The 20,955-nt window shown below is 35.8% G+C and overlaps 2 protein-coding genes across 3 annotated transcripts in view; one reads left to right on the top strand and one right to left on the bottom strand.

Moving 5' to 3' along the window:
- The window catches only part of CASD1 (CAS1 domain containing 1), a 51,419-nt gene extending 40,052 nt beyond the window's left edge, over nt 1–11,367 (top strand). The window contains exons 14-18 of the mRNA XM_081344863.1: nt 1,117–1,218; nt 1,429–1,569; nt 1,810–1,887; nt 7,288–7,380; nt 8,571–11,367. Coding sequence (XP_081200989.1) covers nt 1,117–1,218; nt 1,429–1,569; nt 1,810–1,887; nt 7,288–7,380; nt 8,571–8,825 — 669 coding nt within the window. The 3' untranslated portion in view covers nt 8,826–11,367. The remainder of the gene's footprint in view (nt 1–1,116; nt 1,219–1,428; nt 1,570–1,809; nt 1,888–7,287; nt 7,381–8,570) is intronic.
- Nucleotides 11,368–13,133: 1,766 nt separating this feature from the next.
- Nucleotides 13,134–20,955, bottom strand: part of SGCE (sarcoglycan epsilon) — a 35,497-nt gene continuing 27,675 nt past the window's right edge. The window contains exons 10-11 of one of the 2 annotated variants that reach the window (XM_081344160.1): nt 18,907–18,950; nt 13,134–13,778 (exon numbers count right to left, since the gene is read on the bottom strand). In XM_081344160.1, coding sequence (XP_081200286.1) covers nt 13,762–13,778; nt 18,907–18,950 — 61 coding nt within the window. In that variant the 3' untranslated portion in view covers nt 13,134–13,761. Of the gene's footprint in view, nt 13,779–17,912; nt 18,951–20,955 lie in introns of those variants that run through there. The other variant, XM_081344159.1, reaches the window with a different exon arrangement.

The following is a 20,955-nucleotide window of genomic DNA, read 5'->3' as shown; positions in this document are numbered from 1 at the left end:
GCTGCAAAGTGGCGCTGATCCTGGCGCTTGAGCCCTGGCAGCCCCAGCGCCGGGCCACCACCTCCCTCCCAGCCTTCTCACTGGCCGGGCTGCTGCTGGGAAGCCATCGACCCGCCGGAAGCTCTCTGTGGACTGGAGCCCATCAGTGGAGGTCAGGGCCAGCCGTATGGAGTTGCCACCTGATTGGTGCATATGGCCAGCCCTGACCTCCGCCGACAGGCTCCAGTCCACAGAGAGGTCCCGGCGGGTTGATGCAGCAAGGCTGGTGCATGGGTGCAACGTGGGGGGGGGGGAAGGTGATGCTGTGTACCACCAGCCCAGTGCTCACGTACCACCAGTGGTACGCGTACCACCAGTTGAAAAGCCCTGGTCTAGAACCTATAAAGACTTGGAGAAATTCAGCCTTATATATATGCATACTGTATGATTAATCTTAAAGTACTATTTCCTTTTCAGAGAGCCAATTATTGTAATAATAGTTTTGGTTATCTAATTATATTAAGACTTGAGAATTGAATGGGTTATTATATTTGGCCATTATATTGAAATATGAAATTATTTCATTTTGCAAAGATGCCTGAACCCAAATCCAATTGAAAATATGTGGGGTGGCCTGAAAAGTGCTGTGCCTAAGAGATACCCTCTCAGTCTGACAGATTTGGATTACTTTCACAAGGAAGTGAAGGCAAAAATTACCAAGGCAAGATGTGCCATAGTGATAGGTTCCTAATTCAAAAGACTGAATGTTGTCATAAAATCAAAAGGTGTTTAAAGTATTAGGGTAAGAGTGTGCACACTTATCAGCCAGGTTATTGTATGTTTTTATTGTTGTCTTTCCCCCTAAAAGACTTAAATCTAATATTTTTAATTGAATTGTACAGTTTATATGTTATATTAAAGGTGGGGGGAAATCAGAAGTGATTTATCTTGGTCTTATTTTTTTACTTCTTGAAAACCTTAATGGGTGTGTGGACTTTTTACATCAATTGCATGATAAGAGTATGGAATCTTGTATTTTCATCTAAATATATTTCTACTCACAGAAATTGAGTATTTGTGTCAGATACCTAGTACTGTAATATAGCTGTTGTGTACATATATGTTTGTTTCTTACAGGATGTATTTGAAAAGATTTTTTCCATATGGCCATTGTCCATGTTTTTTGAACTAAATGGGAGCGTCTATGAATGGTGGTTTAGATGGAAATTAGATCGATATGTATGTATTTTTTAAATTTTTCATAAATATTTTTAAGTGATCTGACCATAGTTATGCTGTTATTACTGAAAATTATGCTTGAATTATAATTTCAGTTTCAAAGCAAAATAAAATTTAAAAAAGGGACAAACATTTAATGTTGTTCCAACTGTAATGTTAAATTAATGTTTGCTAAATGCTGAGATAAAGCAATATTCTTTTTTCTTATAGGTTGTTTTCCATGGAATGTTGTTCGCTTTCATTTATCTAACTTTTCAGAAACGACAGGTCCTCTCAGAAGGAAAGGGAGAACCACTCTTTCCTACCAAAGTTTCAAATATTTTCTTATTTATTTCAGTAGTGTTTTTTCTGGTAAGTTTCTAAACTGCAATGGCTAAATACTGTTTTTATTTAATTGGAGACTTATTTGATCTAGCATGTCTGCTAATAGCCACTTATATAGACTTGCCATTTCCTGAAAAGGGATGATGAGTGTTTTAAGTTTGAATGATTGCATGGATATTTCTCTTATGGGTGAATTCAATATGTTTTCATAAATAGCTGAAAAAATAGTTGCTTTATTTGGCTCATAACTTTGTTTTATATTTATAGACATATTCCATATGGGCAAGTAGCTGTAATAATAAAACTGAATGCAATGAAATGCATCCTTCTGTTTCAGTTATGCAGGTAATTATATTCTCTGTGATATCTATATATCTATATCTATATCTATACCTATATATATAGAGAGAGAGAGTGCCGGAACTCTCATCTTGGCGGGCACAGGAGGCGGGGGTGGGTGGCGTGGGGCGGCGCTGCTGCAGTCACAGGTGCGAGGGGTGTTGGCGGCAGGCTCCTCCCCGGGGCCGGAGCCGGTGTGGCTGGTGCTGTGGGAGCAGCAGGGCCCGCTCTATATGGCAGGGCTCCGCGGGTCGGGCAGTGGAGGCGGTGCGGGACAGGTGATGCAGGGCGGCCACTTATGCATGCAGGGCGAGACAACAGTGGCACAGGTCCAGCACCAGGTAGGCCACCAGCCTGGCTGACACAGGTGAGCACAAGGATGGAATGCACATGGACTCCGCAGACCCCACCTCCCACTCCTTGTCCTCACTTACCTAGTTGAGATGGTGTAGTTGGGCATCAGGGAGGGATGCAAAGTTCCTGCCTACTCGCTTTCGCTGCAGACAACTAGCCGGTGCAACGTTTGCTAGCCAGGTCTTTTGGTGCGCTCAGCAGCAATTCCTATTGGCTTTCGAAAGCCAATAGGCTTTTGAAAGCCAATAGAGGGAGTAGCATAGCTTGTGCAAAAGCTTTTTTTCTGTGTGCAAAAAAAGGTGCTGGAACGTCATTCTGAGCGTTCTATGAGAAAAAAAGCCCTGCTTTTATGTTTTAATCTTATGATTTTAAATATATATATATATATATTTCTATTGTAAATTGCCCCAATATGTAGTTCCCATATTCAAAAAAGGGAAAAAATAGATCCAGGAAACTACAGACCTATCAGCCTGACCTCAATACCTGGGAAGATTCTGGAAAAGATAATCAAACAACAAATCAGTGAACACCTTGATGCAAACAAAGTTATCACTAAAAGCCAACATGGGTTTGTCAAAAACAGATCATGCCAGACAAATCTTATTGCATTCTTTGACCAAGTGACAAAGCTAGTGGACCAGAGGAATGCTGTAGATATAATTTACTTGGACTTCAGTAAGGCATTTGATAAAGTAGATCATAACCTACTACTTGATAAGTTAGAAAAATGTGGGTTAGATAGCATCACCACCAGATGGATTCGTACCTGGCTGACAGGCCGTACTCAGCGTGTGGTCCTCAATGGAACTGCATCTACATGGAAGGAAGTGTGTAGTGGGGTGCCTCAGGGCTCTGTTCTGGGCCCAGTGCTCTTCAACATCATCAACGATTTGGATGAGGGGATAGATGGGGAACTCATCAAATTTGCAGACGACACCAAGTGGCAGGAATAGCCAATACTCCAGAAGATAGGCTTAAGATACAGGAGGATCTGGACAGACTCGAATACTGGGCACTATCTAACAATGAAATTCAGTTGTGAAAAAAATAAGGTTCTACATTTAGGCAGGAAAAATCAAATGCACAGGTATAGTATAGGTGGTACCTTGCTCGATAGTAGTAACTGTGAGAGGGATCTCGGAGTCCTAGTGGACAATCACTTAAATATGAGCCAGCAGTGTGCTGCAGCTGCCCAAAAAGCTAACACAGTGCTAGGCTGCATTAACAGAGGGATAGAATCAAGATCACGTGGAGTACTAATACCACTTTACAATGCCTTGGTAAGGCCACACCTGGAATACTGCATCCAGTTTTGGTCACCACGATGTAAAAAAGATATTGAGATTCTAGAAAGAGTACAGAGAAGAGCAACAAAGATGATTGGGGGACTGGAGGCTAAAACATATAGGGAACGGTTGCTGGAATTGGGTATGTGTAGTTTAATGAAGAGAAAGGTGAGGGGTGACATGATAGCAGTGTTCCAATATCTCAGGGGCTACCACAAAGAAGAGGGAGCCAAGCTATTCTCCAAAGCACCTGAAAGCAGGACAAGAAGCAATGGATGGAAACTAGTCAAGGAGAGAAGCAACCTAGAACTAAGGAGAAACTTCCTGACATTTAGAACAATTAACCAGTGGAACAACCTGCCTCCAGAAGTGGTGAATGCTCCAACACTGGAAGTTTTTAAGAAAAGACTGGCCAGCCATTTGTCTGAAATGGTATACGGTTTCCTGCCTGAGCAGGGGGTTGGACTAAATGACCTCCAAGGTCCCTTCCAACTTATTATTATTATTAAACCTCGCCATGTGGATTGCATACAAATATTATATAATTGGTAAATAAAGGTAGAACATATGTTAAATATACATCAAATGATAATATGCTTCCCTACAAAGTCAATTCTTGCTCAGTGACAGACCAAGGAGTTAACTCGGAAAGGTAAGAGGAAAATCTAGAAGAGATATGTGCAGCTTGTAGAAAGGCCCACACTGATAAATTAAAAATCTTTGTGGTCCGCAAAGGAATGCTGGTGGGCTAATCAATGATTTGGTGACTAGAGGAGCATCTACAGTGTTGGAGCTTGTGATCATGGTAAGCCATGGAGGCACTAGGCAACATGACTTTCAGGGCAGTGGTGGTGATTTTATTACTTTTTTTTAAAAGTCTGTGCTCTGTCCAAGGGTGCTTGGTAGGCTGCATGTACAGGCCTGGTCTAGAATTTATTTTGGAGCATTCAACTATCTAGAGCAGTGTTTTTCAACCACTGTTCCGCGGCACACTAGTGTGCCGCGAGATGTTGCCTGGTGTGCCGTGGGAAAGATTTAAAAAAAAAATGTCAAAAGCTCCTCCCCGCTTTCCCCCCCCCCCGAGTTGGGGCCGAGCGAGGGAAGGGGCAGAGGAGACGTCGGCAAAGCAAACTGCGGCGGGAGACGGCGGAGGCCCCTTTGGAGCTGGCCGCTCGGTTTGCCTCCTCGTTAGGTAAGGCACCCTCAGGCCCCTTTAGAAACGGCTGGCGCCGTAGTCGCCTGGATCCAACTGCCTCCATTCCCGTTCCTGCGGGCCCGGGGTCCACTTTCTCCTCGCCTGATGCCCGCGAGGGGCTTCCCGGCCATCATTCAAGGACACATTTCGTAAGAAGCGGCCTCGGAGACCTGCTTTCCCCCCCTCCCCCGGTCTATTTGGGAGAATGGCCGTCTGATTTTTCCGATATCTAAGATGCTGGAGGGGGAAATGATGAGTTTAAGGAGCAAGACCCTCTCCGCTCCAGGGTGGGGAAATTTGGAGTGGGGATTCCTTGCCTCGTCTATCATTAAGTGTTAGGGATTTGATTTTTTTCTCCATATTCGAAGGTCGTAGAAGGGGAGATAGTGGAAAAGAAAGGAAGGAAAATAATGTTCCGACTGTGTAAAATCGAGATCGGTTTTGGAGTTTCTGCTTCTTGAAAGAGACCTCCTCTCTGGATGAGAGATGAAGGTCCTCCATGTTTAGATTTTGGTTTAAGATGCTGGCTGCATTTGCTTTCACAGTTGAAAAAGGCGGCTGTTTTTTTAAAAAAACAAACCCAAACCCAAAAGGGGTCTTCTCTAACATTTTTCATGCAGAAGGAAGTGCAGAATTGGGGATCTTGCTCTTGCTTGCAAGATTTGGAAGTATCATTTGATATTGGGAAATACTGATCTGAGGGATCTGGGACTGGGCTTTGGAATAACAATTCATTTCATTCATAATTAAGGTTTTCTCAAATCTTTGAATCAAAATTTAGTAGAGCAGACTGTTATCTGCTCCACTGCAATAATTACAAGACATACCATTTACCTCATGCAGGGTTGGAATCCCAGTCAAAGGAATTTGTAAAATCTAACAAAATGATCAGCTAGCTATATTCCAAGGGCTGCTGTCTGTGATTTTTAAACTTACTGTATTATTATTTTTCTGTGTCTGTGTTTCCAGAATGTGGAAGAAACTGGTGCATCTTTGTACCTTAGGCCTATAGTCAATATAGGCACAGAGTTAAATTTTTTAACATTTTCTAATGGTGGAGTGCCTCGTGATTTTTTTCATGAAACAAGTGTGCCTTTGCCCAAAAAAGGTTGAAAAACACTGATCTAGAGCAGGCATGTCAAACTCATTTTGTTTGAGGCAACTTCTTATAAAAGAATTACCGTTAATTTGTTTTAATAAAATAATTTAAATCAATTTTTCACTTGATTTCAAATTAAATGAATTATATTGGTTGACAATGAGATTTTTTTTAGTACAATTGCCAAATGCAGTAAACTGGTTTTAGGTATATGTTACTGGAAGGAAAAAGCAATCCCTGCTGCGTTACTGATCCCAGAGAAACATTTGCATGTATGCAGGTATCCTTATGGTGCCATAGTTATGGATGAGAAATATTGGCATTTCTGGATGTAATACAGATATTTTGGACTTATTTTTGTTTCTTTGCATGTTTGATTTTTTAAAAAAGCATATGCTACTGACTACACTTATGCACATATGTAACATCTTTTGCTAGGATACGTGATCACTGCTTGTCCAAAATTTTAATATACAGATAATATCACCAGAAATTATTTTAGTCTTTTTAATAAATGTTGTTATTGATGTTTAGCTCACCAGGGAAAACATCATATATTGTTATGTATATACTAGGTTAATTATTTAAAGACTGAAGTGCAACATAACTAGATTCTAAATAATCTATTTTTCAAAACACACAACAGTCCAAACAGTAAAAGTAAAGTCCAAATTAAGAATATTTCATTCTTAAGACTTTTTTAGATTCAAAATAGTTTTCAAGAGTGTACAAGATATTTTTTTCTAGAATCAGCTAAATTAAACATATTACATTGAGAAAAATGTTTCTCATTTCTTTCCTGTTACCTTTGATTTCATTGCAGAGATGTTAACATAAGAAATAGATTATTTTATTATCTAATTTTACCTTCCAAAAGACAGAAGCAGATGAAAAATGTGCGGTTCTTTCCTGTTGGCTTTTTTGAATTAGCTGTTTTACATTCTAAAAGTTCAGTTCCTAAAGAAGTAATTTGGATTTAAGATTTTGTTTTTCTTTCAAATTAAGCCTGGTAGACATTGGAATAGGATTCTTCAGGGTCTCTAGTGAATCTTTTATCCAAGATTCCATCCTTCCAAATTTCTTCTTTGTTCCAAATTTATTTTTTGTATCATACGAGAGCCTCAAGAAGCTGCTGTATGCACTCTACCCTAGCATGATAATCATGCAGTCCTTAAGCAATATATGCAACCCTTGGAACAAAAATTGTTCACTGTGTGCTGAACTCACCATGACCTGAATTTAGCATTTTGTTGGACATAACTTATGACTAATAGATCATCATCATTTTTGAAGAAAGTATTTGTAAAGATACTCAAGTATATGATAAAATTTAGCAGTTTGCCTATTCCTTGATAATTTTCATGTTAACAGAATTTGAATTTCTTATACGATCATTTGGTTGTGTAGCCTAAATGCATAGCATAAACAAACTATATTTTTTTACATGCTACTTTGTTTTTGTCTTTCAGATTTTAGCTTTCATTCTAATTAGGAATATACCTGGCTATGCTCGTTCAGTGTACAGTTCATTTTTTGCATGGTTTGGCAGAATTTCTCTTGAGGCAAGTAGCATGACATAGTTCTAGTTTTAAAGCTGAAACATCTAAATTGGGTTTAATAAGAATTCATTAGTAAAGCATCACATAGCACACTTATGAGACCCCCAAAATCTGGATTGTGTTCTATACTCTTCCTGGATTGTATTTTTTAATATGATGCAAAATGAAGTAAAGTTAAATAGAAATAAATGAAAATTCAGGTTTTACTTGACTATGACCATATCTTTATCTGGCTTCTCATCCCATTGCTTTAACACCTGATATTTTTCAAAAGATGATATATAACTATCAGGCCTTGAAACCACATGGATAGTTGTGCAAAGATGGACAGTTTTGAGAGACAGTGTCATGTAGCAATTTAACATGAGTATCACTAGGATGCTCACGTTAAAATCTACCCTCAGGCATGGAAGCCTCCTGAATGACCTGGCTGATGTTTCATTCTATCATTTCAACCAATGTCGCCATATGGTTTACGTGGGGAAAATCGCAGAAGAAAACATTATGGGTTGCCTTGGCAGAACTAATACATAGCAAAAGCAATAGGACTTAGACTTATATACCGCTTCACAATGCTTTACAGCCCTAAGTGGCATACAGAGTCAGCCTATTGCCCCCAACAATCTGGGTCATTTTACTGAGCTCGGAAGGATGGAAGGCTGAGTCAACCTTGAGCCAGTCAGAATCGAACTGCTGGCAATCAGCAGAGTTAGCCTGCAATACTGCACTCTTAACTACTGCGCCACCACTCAATGGTTAAAATAATTATGATTTTTCCCCATTTGTACAAAAGAATTTATTTTATTTATTTATTTATTTATTTATTTATTGATGGGATTTATATCCCGCCCTATCTCCCGAAGGACTCAGGGCGGCTAACAACAGAACATATAATAAGTACAGAAATCAAGATAAAAAAGAAATTAAAATCATCTGTGCAATAAATTAAAATTTAGATTTCATATTCCCTATGGATAAAGAAAGCAACTTGTATTCCAGCTTTAATAAGCCACCAACCCTTACTAGAGGGAATTTGCTTTTTCATCAGTTGGTGGTGTAGAGATGATGCTTTGCTGTAGACATAATCTATTTCACTAAGCTTACAGACTGTAGTAACAGTCCATGTGTTCAAATGTCTTTCAGATGTCTTACAGTATCACATAGTTCTGATTATTGTTATATTTTCTTTCCAGCTCTTCATCTGTCAGTATCACATCTGGCTGGCAGCAGATACAAAGGGAATCTTGGTTCTTATTCCAGGAACCCCGATGCTCAATATTATTGTCAGCACTTTTATATTTGTGTGTGTGGCTCATGAAATTTCCCAGATCACAAACGATCTTGCACAGATTGTTGTTCCAAAAGATAATGTAATGCTGCTGAAAAGGTTAATATGGGCATCTGTGTTTCTCTCTGGATTTCTCTTTTTATCATCTTTTCAAAAATAGTGAAGAAATTAACTTCCACTAAATCCTTCAGACATTGCTTCAGCTTCATTTTATACCTCCTGAATCAAATGAAAGTCAGCTGGAATTACATACTCCCTCAACTTTCTTTCTGTTCCTGGGGAGCACAAGAAAGAGAAACATAGGAAGTCCACTAAACATGTATATGTTGCCTAAGGATAACATCCTTTCAGGAAAATAGGAATGCATTATATACAACTGTATGGGGAGAAAAATTGATTTTTCTACTGGAGGATTATTCTGTTTACAAACTTTTCTAAAATTAATGTAACAATCAAGCAAAATGAGCTCAGCTAAAGACATTTAAAACTTTTTCTGGAAGCATTTCTTAAAATGATTAATAATTATTTACATCCAGTGTATGGAAAAAACAAACTGCTTATGCTGCAACAAATTACATAACCCATCTCTTGATGGCTTTTGAATTCCTGGAATCACATAGAGAAATCATTGAAGAGCATAAGGCTTCAACAAAGTCCTGCATAGAATCTGTGAACAAAATGTCTAGTGATTTATTTTAAATTTCTTGGTATATGTATTATTTCTGGGGAACTTCTCAAGAACTGAGGAAAAGGCACTGAAAAATAATGTTTACAAACTGTATTGCTTCACATTTTGGTACAGTAGATCTTCAGCAATTTCTCTACATTTAATGAATGACATTCACTTTGACTATTTTGAGCAGTCTTATTTTTCTTTCACTATTTATTTTTAATCAGTATTTTCAAGTCTCTTAGTTTCAAATGTTCATTGGAAATTTAATATTTAATGTGATTTTCCTTCAAATTCTCCTTTCTGGTTTACTGCTGTAGTTACATTTTATTTCTTTTTTCTTTTTTTATGAAAATAATTTCAACCAGAGAACTTTTTATCTGATACACTTCAAAGAAGTTGGGCATTTAGCTATGATTGCTCTGTGATTTCTGTAAGAATTACATTTTGGCTTGGGAGAAAGTTTTTTTATTCAAAATTGGCATGGACTGCATGAGAAATAAGGACAAAAAAAACCCTCCTCAAATATAGGAATTTCAAAGCTATTTTACCAATCACTGTTTTAAAAGGGCTATGAAGCTGTTGCAGTTTCTTTTTGAAAATTAATCATGCACAAGCCCGTGCAAAATAGGTAGTTCAGGAATAGTATTACAAGGCTTTAAAATATAAAATGCTTCATTATGTTTTATATATGCCTTCCAAGTTCCATTACTGTTTAGTTATATTCTCATAGTAGTATATCTGTTCTTAAGCATGCTATGCAGATGTAAGATATATAGTAATTGAATTTGAAGGAAATAATGTCACTTAAAATCTGAAAAATTTAAGTGGAATATGCCAATACTGACACTTTAATTCTAGCAATTTGAAGTATAGTACTAGGCAATTTATAGTTAGAATAAGATAAGTGTTATCCAGTATACTGACATTTGTGTGGAATATGTAGTTCTTGATTTCAAGATACATATTCACATTAAAAAAATCTCCCCTTTGCTTTCTATCAGTATCAGCTTCAACACTAAGTTTGGAAACTTATGGTGAAATGGTGTGTGTAGTCTACATAACTTAATTTTTTTTTGCATTGAAAATGAGCATTTTGAGGTGCTTTGGGGAAAGTTGTTTGGCAAAGAAATGTCTGCCTTTTAAAAAAAAGTGATACCTTGGGAAGTATGTTTATATGTTCATTGGGGACTTAGCTTTGATACCAGTTGCAACATGTCCCTAATGTCTGCATGTTGCATCCAGTTTTAGCACTTGAAGAATGAATAGACAGTGTTATTTCTATGCGTATGTGCAATTATAGGGCTTTTTATTTATTAGTGTGTTTTGATGTATGGAATAAGGAATTTGTAATTCCCATTGTAATAGATTATACTAAACAATGGGAAAGGAAAAGAGGAAATCCCACTAAATAATAATAGGTTTCAAACTGTTAAATGTTTATGTTGTATTAGCTTCTGTGTAAGTCCTGTGTTTAGCTGATCACTTATTTCAAAAGGTGTGAAAAGTTCTGTTTTACCATTAATGATTTGCATATTTTTTTTCTTCAGTTTTGTTTAACATTGATGTAATGGCTGGAAAGTCAGGAGTTGAATGTACAAATGAGATCGTGAGAAGTTTTGTTAGGATAGAGTGTTTTGTTATGTTATAATCCGAGTACTATAGTTTATTTATCTGTTGTACAGATTTGGTTAAAGATTATTTTTTAAGTTTGAAATATTGCACTTGTTTGCTCTATATTTTTTAAAGAATATATTTCAAAGTTATGTAAAAAATTTGAAGTAATTTAAAGTTTAAATAAATGTAGTGTAAGTGCTTATTTTTGTACTAAAGGAGCATCAGTTAAGTAAAGGAGTGTTATGTGTATGTGTGTCTTTTAAAAAAGCTTTCTGAAGTCTTAAAAATCCCTGGTTTATCCTGTCACATAAAATACATGAAAATACTATATTACTTGTACAATTCTTATATAAAATATTGCAAATGTATTGTTAAAAATGGATCCTTTCATAAAAGGCTGCAGTAGAAAAATAAGACCTCACTAATAGTTGTTTTGCTGTGTATTATTTAAAAGTGCAGTGTATCATATTTGCATCAAAGGAAAATGACCTTGAATTACAATCCCTTCATAGAAAAAATAAGAGAAGAAAAAACACATGGTGTTGCATTTTGATGTGTTTTAATTTAGTTATGCTCCACAGAAAATCTGAAATGGTTTGAATATTATGCTTGAAATATCTTGACTGTTTCATCCAGTGGTGGATTCAGCTGGTTCGCACCAGTTTGGCAGAACAGGTAGCTAAATTTTATTGAATTCTTAGAACCAGTTGAGTGCACACTGCTTCCGGAAGTCCATTCTAGGCTTCGGAGGCCTGGACGAGGCCTCCCAGACCTAAAATGGCCCACCAGAAGTGCATGGATGCTACTTCTGAAAGTCCCTTCTAGGCCTCGGAGGCCCAGGCCTCCATTCACACAGAGAACCAGTTCAGATATTTGAATCCCACGACTGGTTTCATTTCTAGAAAACATCAACTCCCTTGTTTTCTCCTCATAGCTATAGGAGTAAGAATGGTGTGAAAAGTGTTATCCAATCCCAAATTGTTCAAAATTTTGTTGCTTAAATTTTGTTGAAAAATTAAATGACTCTTAAAACATTTTATGTAAATATTAAGCTGCATCCTCATAGCAACCTGGAAAAATAGCTGTTTTCACCCACTAAAAACTGTTTTAGAATCTAAACCCTTTAACAAAGAATCTTTTCACATTCTTGAATAAATCCTCAGGTGACTTGCCTAGATCATAGGATAGATTGAATAGTTGTGGGTTGTTGTTTTTTATCATCACAAATTTTATGTTTTAATTGGTCAGATTTGTGTGGTTAACAATAAAATAATGCATAGTGAAATTCATCACAGGATAAGATGGGTAAAATGACTACCTAGTCACTATCTTGAGGTCAATTAAGAAACAGGAATCTTCAGGCTTTCTGGGATACCAAGAACTTGGAAGACCTGGTTCTGCCAGTTTGCTGGGAGATTCCAATGGGGGAGTGTCACACTGGAGGTGATTGACAGATTAACAATTTATCCTATTTCCCCTTTGCTCATGCTATTCCCTCCATCCTCCATATTTTAGTTACAGTTAATAATTTATATATTTTATAATGCTTTATTTTTTATTATATTCATGTTTCTTGTATTGTTTCATTTTTTTTAACATTGTTAAGTTGTCCAGAGTCACGTCATGGTGAGATGGATGCCAAACAAACAAATAGAATGTCTCTTAGTTGTGGATTTTCATTTCTTGATCCATCTTTCTTAAATCAGCAGTGGTGTGTTTTTCTTCCTTTTATTATTTGCATTTTCCCTTCTATTTGCCAATTTTCAACACCACTTTTTTTTAATCACTGCAATTTGAAAGGATGCAAGAGTTCTCCCTCACCATTCACCTATAATTTTTGGAATAATAATTCCTCTATTCCAGAATCCTTTACTCAGAACAAATTTGTTTAGCATTTGGATGTCTATTACTTCAGTTACTATTTGAAAAAGGTAACAAATGAATATTAAAGGATATCTATAAAAGTTGATGAAGAAACTATATGAGAGTATGGCAGGTTCTAAGATGTTATGAGGCTTAAAGGTGGGATCTCATTGTTTTATGTGGATGGGTGGGTAGATGCTCAGGGGCAGCAACATCAGTATCAATCCATTCAATATTCAGAATCTTCATTCAATTTATTTAGAATCTGCAGCAGAAGAATATAATATATTTGAATTTGGGGAGAGGTCATTAGGAATTAGAAATATTTAACAAATTGCAATTAAAAATAACTTCATTAAACTAGATGTAACTGGAGTAATAAAAAATAATGCTGAAAAAATAATACAGTATGGAATAATAGCACAGAGGAAATCAATATCAGTGCTAAGAATAGAATATATTCTTAATTAACAACATCTAGTATTGGTAGCTTTCTGTTTTAACAATTTCCATATACAAAGCATGACAAAAATTATTACACTTAGTTCAAAACTTCCTGCAAAATGAAATTAAAATGCAACATGCTTTAACTTCACTTTTTAATTTTTTTGATAACAGTAACAAAACCTTAACGTGAATACTGGACATTGTTACATAGAACAAAAGAAGAATAACAATATCTAGTTGGAAATAATGAATAGCTGAGTGCCTTATAAATGTTTTAATTAATATAAAAATTAGTATTTTACAAATTTGTTGAAAATATCTGAAGTATAAAAAGATACAGTACATGTAACACTACGGAAATGATACCATTTGAAGTCAGAATATTCTGTGGGCATGCATTAGAAACATTCATGTGTCAATGGATCAAATAAGGAAATGAAATCTTGAATTGGTTGGTTGATTTAATTACAAATTAATTGCTTCTGTAAATTTTCTTTCCTCAGGGATACCATTTACCTGGAAATGACAATTCATAAGTGTATTAGATTTCAGAAGTTAATATAGTTTTAAATTATAGGATAATGCATGACGAATCTGGACCAGATTAAATAAGAAACCTATATATTGAACTTGTTCTACATAAGCTTAAAATACAGAATATTTGGAATACATACAAATAAAAGACAAGATAAGGACAAAATAAACTGGAGGAAGGAATTTGTAGTTCCTCAGGTGTTCCTGAACTATGATTCCCAGCACCTTTTATTACTGGTCATGCTGCCTGAAATTGCTGAAAATTAGATTAGCAACACAAGATTTTTCTTTTATCACTGTTTTTCACCAGGTAGAAAACAAGGCAATACTAACGTAATACTTGCCTCCAATCTTTGAAATGTTGTCATGCGAAATTCTCCTTTAGTCCCCGAAAGCATTAATAAAAATAAATAAATTGAATACAGTTCTGCCACTTAAATTCCTGTCATAATTTTCCAGATATGACCTTGAAAGTTTGTTGCAGCAAAAACTAGAGTGTTGTGGCACCTTGAAAACTGATGAACACTTTACAGTTGCATAGATTTTTGAGCTTATCATTGATGTATGAGCTATATGAAGTATCCAACACTGACGGTTACCAAGCACATCAACTGCATGGAATGGACTATACTGCATAACAACTTACCAAACATTACTTTTTTGATCTAAGTGAATCTTCTATCTAGTTTTTGCCATTAATGAAGCATGTGCAAAATGTTTCACATAAACCTTTACTTGAGGAGCATAGCTGGATTCAGGTAGCTTTCCCATACTGAAACGAGTGTTTTCCTTCATGCATAGGATGAAATGAAGCTGTTTTGTTCCAGGGGAAGAGTCAACAAAAATCTCAAAACAGTAGTTCATGTGATATGAGGAGGGAGAAAAGGGAAAGCATTAAGAAGATCACAAAGATGAGGACTTCCAGTTCTACCTCATAGTGACACAGCTGAGGGATTGCGAAGCTCCGCACCCCATGGCTGGTTTCGCTCTGCCAGGAGACCCTAACTGGGTCAAAAGTTGCCTCAGACAGGCAATGAACAAGGGGCACCCTGATGATCACGGAACTACAGCGATTGATCCATTTGATCCAGAGGAAGCCCTCCAACCTAATAGAAGAAAGGCTAGCTGCACATCAGTGTCTAGCCCAAGCTACCAGCAGCCAAAGTCCAAAAGCATGAACCAGAACAACAATGAATAGCATGCTTGGAACTGGATGAGAATATTGATCTTCTCTCTTCTGTTTTGTAATTGATTCCCTGGAAAAGATTCCCCAAAGCAAGAAATCCTCCAAAAGTGAGAAGGGAGGGCACTATACCCCCACCCTTCCATAGACGTAAACAGTGATTTAAGTTTGATGGGGGAAAGAAATATACTGAACTGAAATTAACAATATTACTGGATAAATCTGAAAATTAAGAAAACCATTAAGATTTTACATCTGAAAGTTTTGATGAAATTATAAAAAAATAATTCTTTGTTTGAAAAGTTGAAAAATGAATAACTACTGACATCTAATGAAGGATTAAAGTATAGAACAACAACAACACTGACTCAGAAATTGGCAAGGCGCCCAGAAACAAAGAATAATCTGGACCTTGAACCTTAGTGACCTTCAGCCAAATAGAAAACAGTTGGAAACAAGGAAAGAAAACATCTACTACAGACTGAGAAGTATATTTGTTTTAAAAACTGCTGACCTTCTGGGTTTATAAATATTCAGTAAGCTGTGATCTTTAAGCTCAAGAACTGTCTGCAGAAAAAGTGACTGTTGGCTAATCTTCTAGGGGGGATTTTACTGGATAGTCAAACATTCTGGACTGCAACTTTGGCTGGTAGATAAATTGTAACACCCCTGAACAGAAGAACTATTATAAAATACTGCTTTCAGTGGTTCTTTGATAATTGGAAACACATTGAATTATATATAAAAAAGCTATATATAAAGATAAGAACTATATAAAATTTTGTTGTTTGGACTTTAAGACTGGGTGGTTTAAAAGGCTAAATACAGAGACTATGGTACCAGTGAAAGAACATCTGGAAGGGTGAGATAAAATGGATGGTGCATACATATCTAAAAATGGCAGGAAACTACATCTAATATCCCCTTCTGAAGGCTCCAGCTGAGAACATCAGAGATCTGTAGGAGCAACACTTCACTTTTCAGGAGGAACTGTATGCAATAGTGCGACAGATTCTATTGACAATAATTTCAACTCATGATGAGATTAAAAACAACTTTGATGGCATAAACAAGCACATTTGCAATTTAAACCTACAAGTAAAAATTCTCAGAAAATGATAAAGAATGAACAAATAAACCAGATAATAGAATACAAATCAGAGGACAATGACCCAAAGAGGGAAGCTATAGAGGAAGAGAACTACAAATTAATACAAACAAAAGAAAACTTGCAAGGTTTTGCCACAAAAATGGAAACAGAAAATATATTCTATTTTTCAGGACCTCAAATCAACTTGAAGATTGGAAAGAAGACCTAATAAAATGGACTATAGAGCAACCAGGACAATCATTAAAGTTTGGGAGACAAAAAAATACATGTCTTATCTAACATGTTTTTCTATTCCCAACAACATTTACAAAAATACAGGAAAACCCCCGGGTAAGTCCAACTTGGAAAGCTACCTGCAAAGAAGGCTAGAATCAGATCTGAGAGATTTGATATGACTTAACAGACCGAGTACTATATGATGAAATTTCTGTTTGAATACGGTTAAAAGAATAGATAAATTATGGATATAAAGGGGTCTCACACTAAGACAAGATATATAAGTAGTATAGCAATTTCTATAATATATGAAATGTAAAAATACTGGGGTGGTGCACATGAACAAAAAGATTGGATATTTAAAGGTTATTAACTTTGAAAAAATTATGACTGATAAGAACAGTTTGAATACAGAGGGGAAATTAAGCTTAAATAAAAATCTTGAAAAAGGGCATATAGTGACCTAACAAGATGACATTTATAAACATAATTGACATATAAACTGATAAGAAAAAATGCTATATGCTGTTACTGTTATTTGTATAAACACAAGAAAAAGATTTTTATTTATATGTATTGAATTTTAAGAATAACATTTGCTTAATCTTGACAAAGGAAGAATACTATTGGATGAAGTGAAGGTCAAAGAAATATATAATTAATTAATATATTGATTATGGAATTATAGAAATTAATTATTTTTTATTGTTTTTAAACATATGAACCCAGACAACATGCTGTTTACTAAGCACTAAAGAATGTTATTGTAAAAACTAATAAAGATCAAGAAAACAAGCAAGCTGGTGCAATATTCCATAGTGCAATGGAAAAAAGGGGAGGGAGCCAATGGGATAGGGGATGGTGAGATATTAGCAGCAGCTCAGGCAAAAAAGGACAGGAATTAATGAGAGGTATATGATAACTGGGACATGCAGAGATGAAAGGAGGTGATTTGCACAAATATTAGACCCATCTGGATTTTGCTTTGTCCAAAGCCTTGAATAATCAAGTGTTCCAGGTTTTGGCTTTGCCAAGTCATACCTGACCTGAAATGATTCAGATGAACCTCCGGGTTCAAAATAAAACATTTTCCTAGGTGTCTGCATACCCCAAAGCTTAATTTATTGCCTGTTTGCCTGCTTGCAATTTTTAGACAGAAATTAGAAACAACCAACAATTCTATGTCAACATAACTGCATTTAAATGCATTTTGATAATTAACAGTAATGCAAATCTCCCCATCTCATCTCACTCTGCTCAGTGAACGATGGTCCAAAAACTATGCAATACTGGATTAAAGAAAAAAAAGATTGCAATAAGTCTGTACAGTAATAGGGATCTGCAAAATCTCCTGCATAATGTATTCATGCAACGAATAGTCCATTTGGGATTCTCTGTTGGTGAACTGAAACATATACTTCAGATGTTTTGTTGCAGACAGAATCCAGAGCAGTACAGGTTGAATTTGAATACAGTCCAAAATGTTATAGTCTACAATGTTTTCTTCTGTTCTAGCTATATAGTTGATGTAGTGCTATCTTTTGCACTTGGGTATTATATTTTGAATGCTTCAGTTTGGACCAACAGACAGGAGGAAATAGTTTTGTCTCTATCCTGGTTTAAGTTGGATGCTCGGATGATCTGGCTGGAGCTTTGGAGAAAAACAGTAGGTATTACAGAGTGCATGGCACTGCAAGGGAGTCACTCTGGATTTAACCATCTTTAAATAGTTGATGACTAAAGAGTGAGCCGCAGAAGAAGAAATTGCTTATAAGGGATCTTGACTAGACTAGACTAGACTGGGGGTTTTCTTCAAAGGGGTGATGCTCTGGCCAGCAGCAGACCAAACAGCCTAGGCTGAAATAAAAGTGGACTGTTTTTCCTATGATATTTTGTCTTGGCTCTCCAGAATATATGTTACTGCTGTTTCTTGTAAAGATTCTTGCATGAAAATTGGACTTGAAGTTGGTGAATTAAAGTTCTGCGGTTTTCAAATGAGAAGCTGATATGTTTAAATTGTATTAAAGGTGTGCGTTCATGTGTTTACAGACAAGACCTAAAAATATAAAAAGTACCAGTACTGATTGCTTTGGTTAACCTGCTATTTAGCTGATTCAATGTATATGCATTCTTAGTTCCTCTTGGTATTGAGATTCTAGAGTCTTTGTATATGTAAGTGCTTTCACCTTCAAAGATATTTTGGAAGCTCCACAATCAACAAAATGATATTCACAGCTAAACTCAAAAATCCATCATCAATATACTGAGTTTTTGCTATTATTGCTGCTGTGAACTACATTAACCTAGGTGGGTCCTAGAGCTGGGTATTCTACAGATCAATAGAGAACAAGAGACTTATTCTGAATGACACTGTTTTCTAGAAACAGAATCCAAAACTATTTTGTGTTTCGTTTCACCAAACTAGGAAAAAACAACTCTCCAAATTTTGTTTAATCCAAACTACAGTTACTCTGAAATGGTGTTGGCAGAACGTCTGGAACACAGTATTTTGTGTGACTCTACACAATTTCCATTTTGTGTAAATTTCATTCCTTTATAACCTGGCTCATTTATTTTTATTTTTAAAAAGTAAAAATCACCTTCTGTTTGCTGCTGAGGAATCTGAGTCTGATGAGGCAGGTTCCTATAAATAATAATTTTAAAAACTTTTAATATGCTATTTGTAAACAATAAAAGCCAATGTTCTCCCTTGTTATGTAATTTAGAATCCATAAAAATAAGAAAGCAGAATACTGCATTTATTTTCACTGTAATGTGGTTACAGTAGCAGTTTTCTTCTATATGCATACATACTTGGCAGAAAATAAATGTTATGTGTTAAAGGATATTAAAGACATATTTCAGAAAATAACACAATTATAATTAATCCTCCAAATAGAAAAATGTATAATGTACAATTGTTTGCTAATTGGGATTTATAAAAATGACATTTTGAGACATTTTGGCTATCATACCTGCCTTTACAAAGAAAAAAAAGTTCTTTCAAAAGGGGGAAATCTTATGCTCTTGTGATCATTCTGTTTTCCTTTGCATTTCTTTTGGTCTATTATTTGCATATCATTTTTCTTCATCAACATGTTATAAATATTTGATAACTGCCAATATATAGGCAAAATAATTCTATATCTTATGAAATACAGGTCTATATAATCCCTAAAAAGTAAATTTTCCCCATTTTTTTAGTTTTATGAACTGATGATTTAAGAACTCTGATGATTTTCAACAAACAGAAGTCATTAAATACTGTCACCCATCTCATCTAGATATTCAAGAGAAGGATCATTCTACTTGTAGGCAATAAATAACCTTAATTTAAAAAAAATACCTATAACTATCTGTTGAATAAGACTTCTGAGAATCCAATGGACTGTCAAGAAAACACAAATGGCTCAACAAACTATTCACCCTAACTTCTCACTCAAGGCACAAACAACCAGGCTTAAGTTATTCTCTTCAGATACATAATGTGAAGATCTAGCATTCTGCAGAATGATCTAATGCTACAAAGGTGGAAGAAAAGAGAAGAAAAAGATGACCAGCAGCAAGATGGATGGTCTTAGATACAGTAGCATTGAATGCACACTTGGAAATCTTGAATGACTGTGTTGGAGACAGTTCATCATGGAGAAAATCTATTTGACTCCTAGGAATCTACACCAACTTGATGACACCTAATCAACAAATCATCTAGGCTTATTAACTTATAGTTTTAAGAATTTTTTTTTTGCTTCTGGACTTACCTTGATATTGCTAAAAAATCATTAGATGGAATTTAGTATCACAAAATGGTACATATTTATATTTAATATTACACTATTGCCTTTCAATAAACCTAGCCTTTAGATCTATAAATGCCAAAAATGACTTACTTAAGTTCTTATTATATGAAGTACACAATTAACAGTTCTGGATATATAATTCAAGGTCCTGAAATATATAAACCTTTGGAGCAATTTATGCTTAATATGCTACATATAATTTTTTATGACCATAATTAAAGCTTCTCTTTCCAGAATATCTTTCCACTGAATCATATCTCATTTTCCATTTTGATTACTGTTCTCCATTACAAACATGCATGAATGACTGTTGTGCAGTGGTGGTGGTGGTGCTACCTCAAATCAAGTCAAAGAATAAATCACTCTTATTTTAAAACATTAACTAACTAGTCAGACATCATATACCATATCTTACTGATAGCATCTATGATTTATCTGAATATGGTATTAGGAAAATCTAAGATACTACAGGGCAATACTGGGAAAACTGAAAAGAGTCTAAATGTATGTTCTTTAATCCTTTTTCTTTTAATCTTTTTTCTCATCCCTGGAAGTATCTCTCAGAGATATATTCAGTTTTTCTTTAGCTATAAATGATATCTTAAAGTAGGAATCATGAACCTCTTGCCTGTAGGCCAGAGATGGCCTATCACCTGAAGTTATCTGTGGTTCCAAAAAGTAAGCTATTAATTCAGCCTTTTACACAGAAAGAGATGGCTTGTTGCTCTTTGGGGAACCTTGTACCAGGGTCTAGAACCTTTAGGCTCCCATCGTTGGCTGCGCCCACTTTGCTTCCAGCCATCTGCCTCAGCCCACTTACAGCCAGCTTTCCTCCTCCATTGGCCCTCC

This window comes from Vipera berus (genome assembly GCF_964194415.1).
Source record: "Vipera berus genome assembly, chromosome: Z".
NCBI lineage: Eukaryota > Metazoa > Chordata > Lepidosauria > Squamata > Viperidae > Vipera > Vipera berus.
Note: the sequence above shows the minus strand (reverse complement) of the source record. Positions and strands in the feature narration are given on the sequence as shown.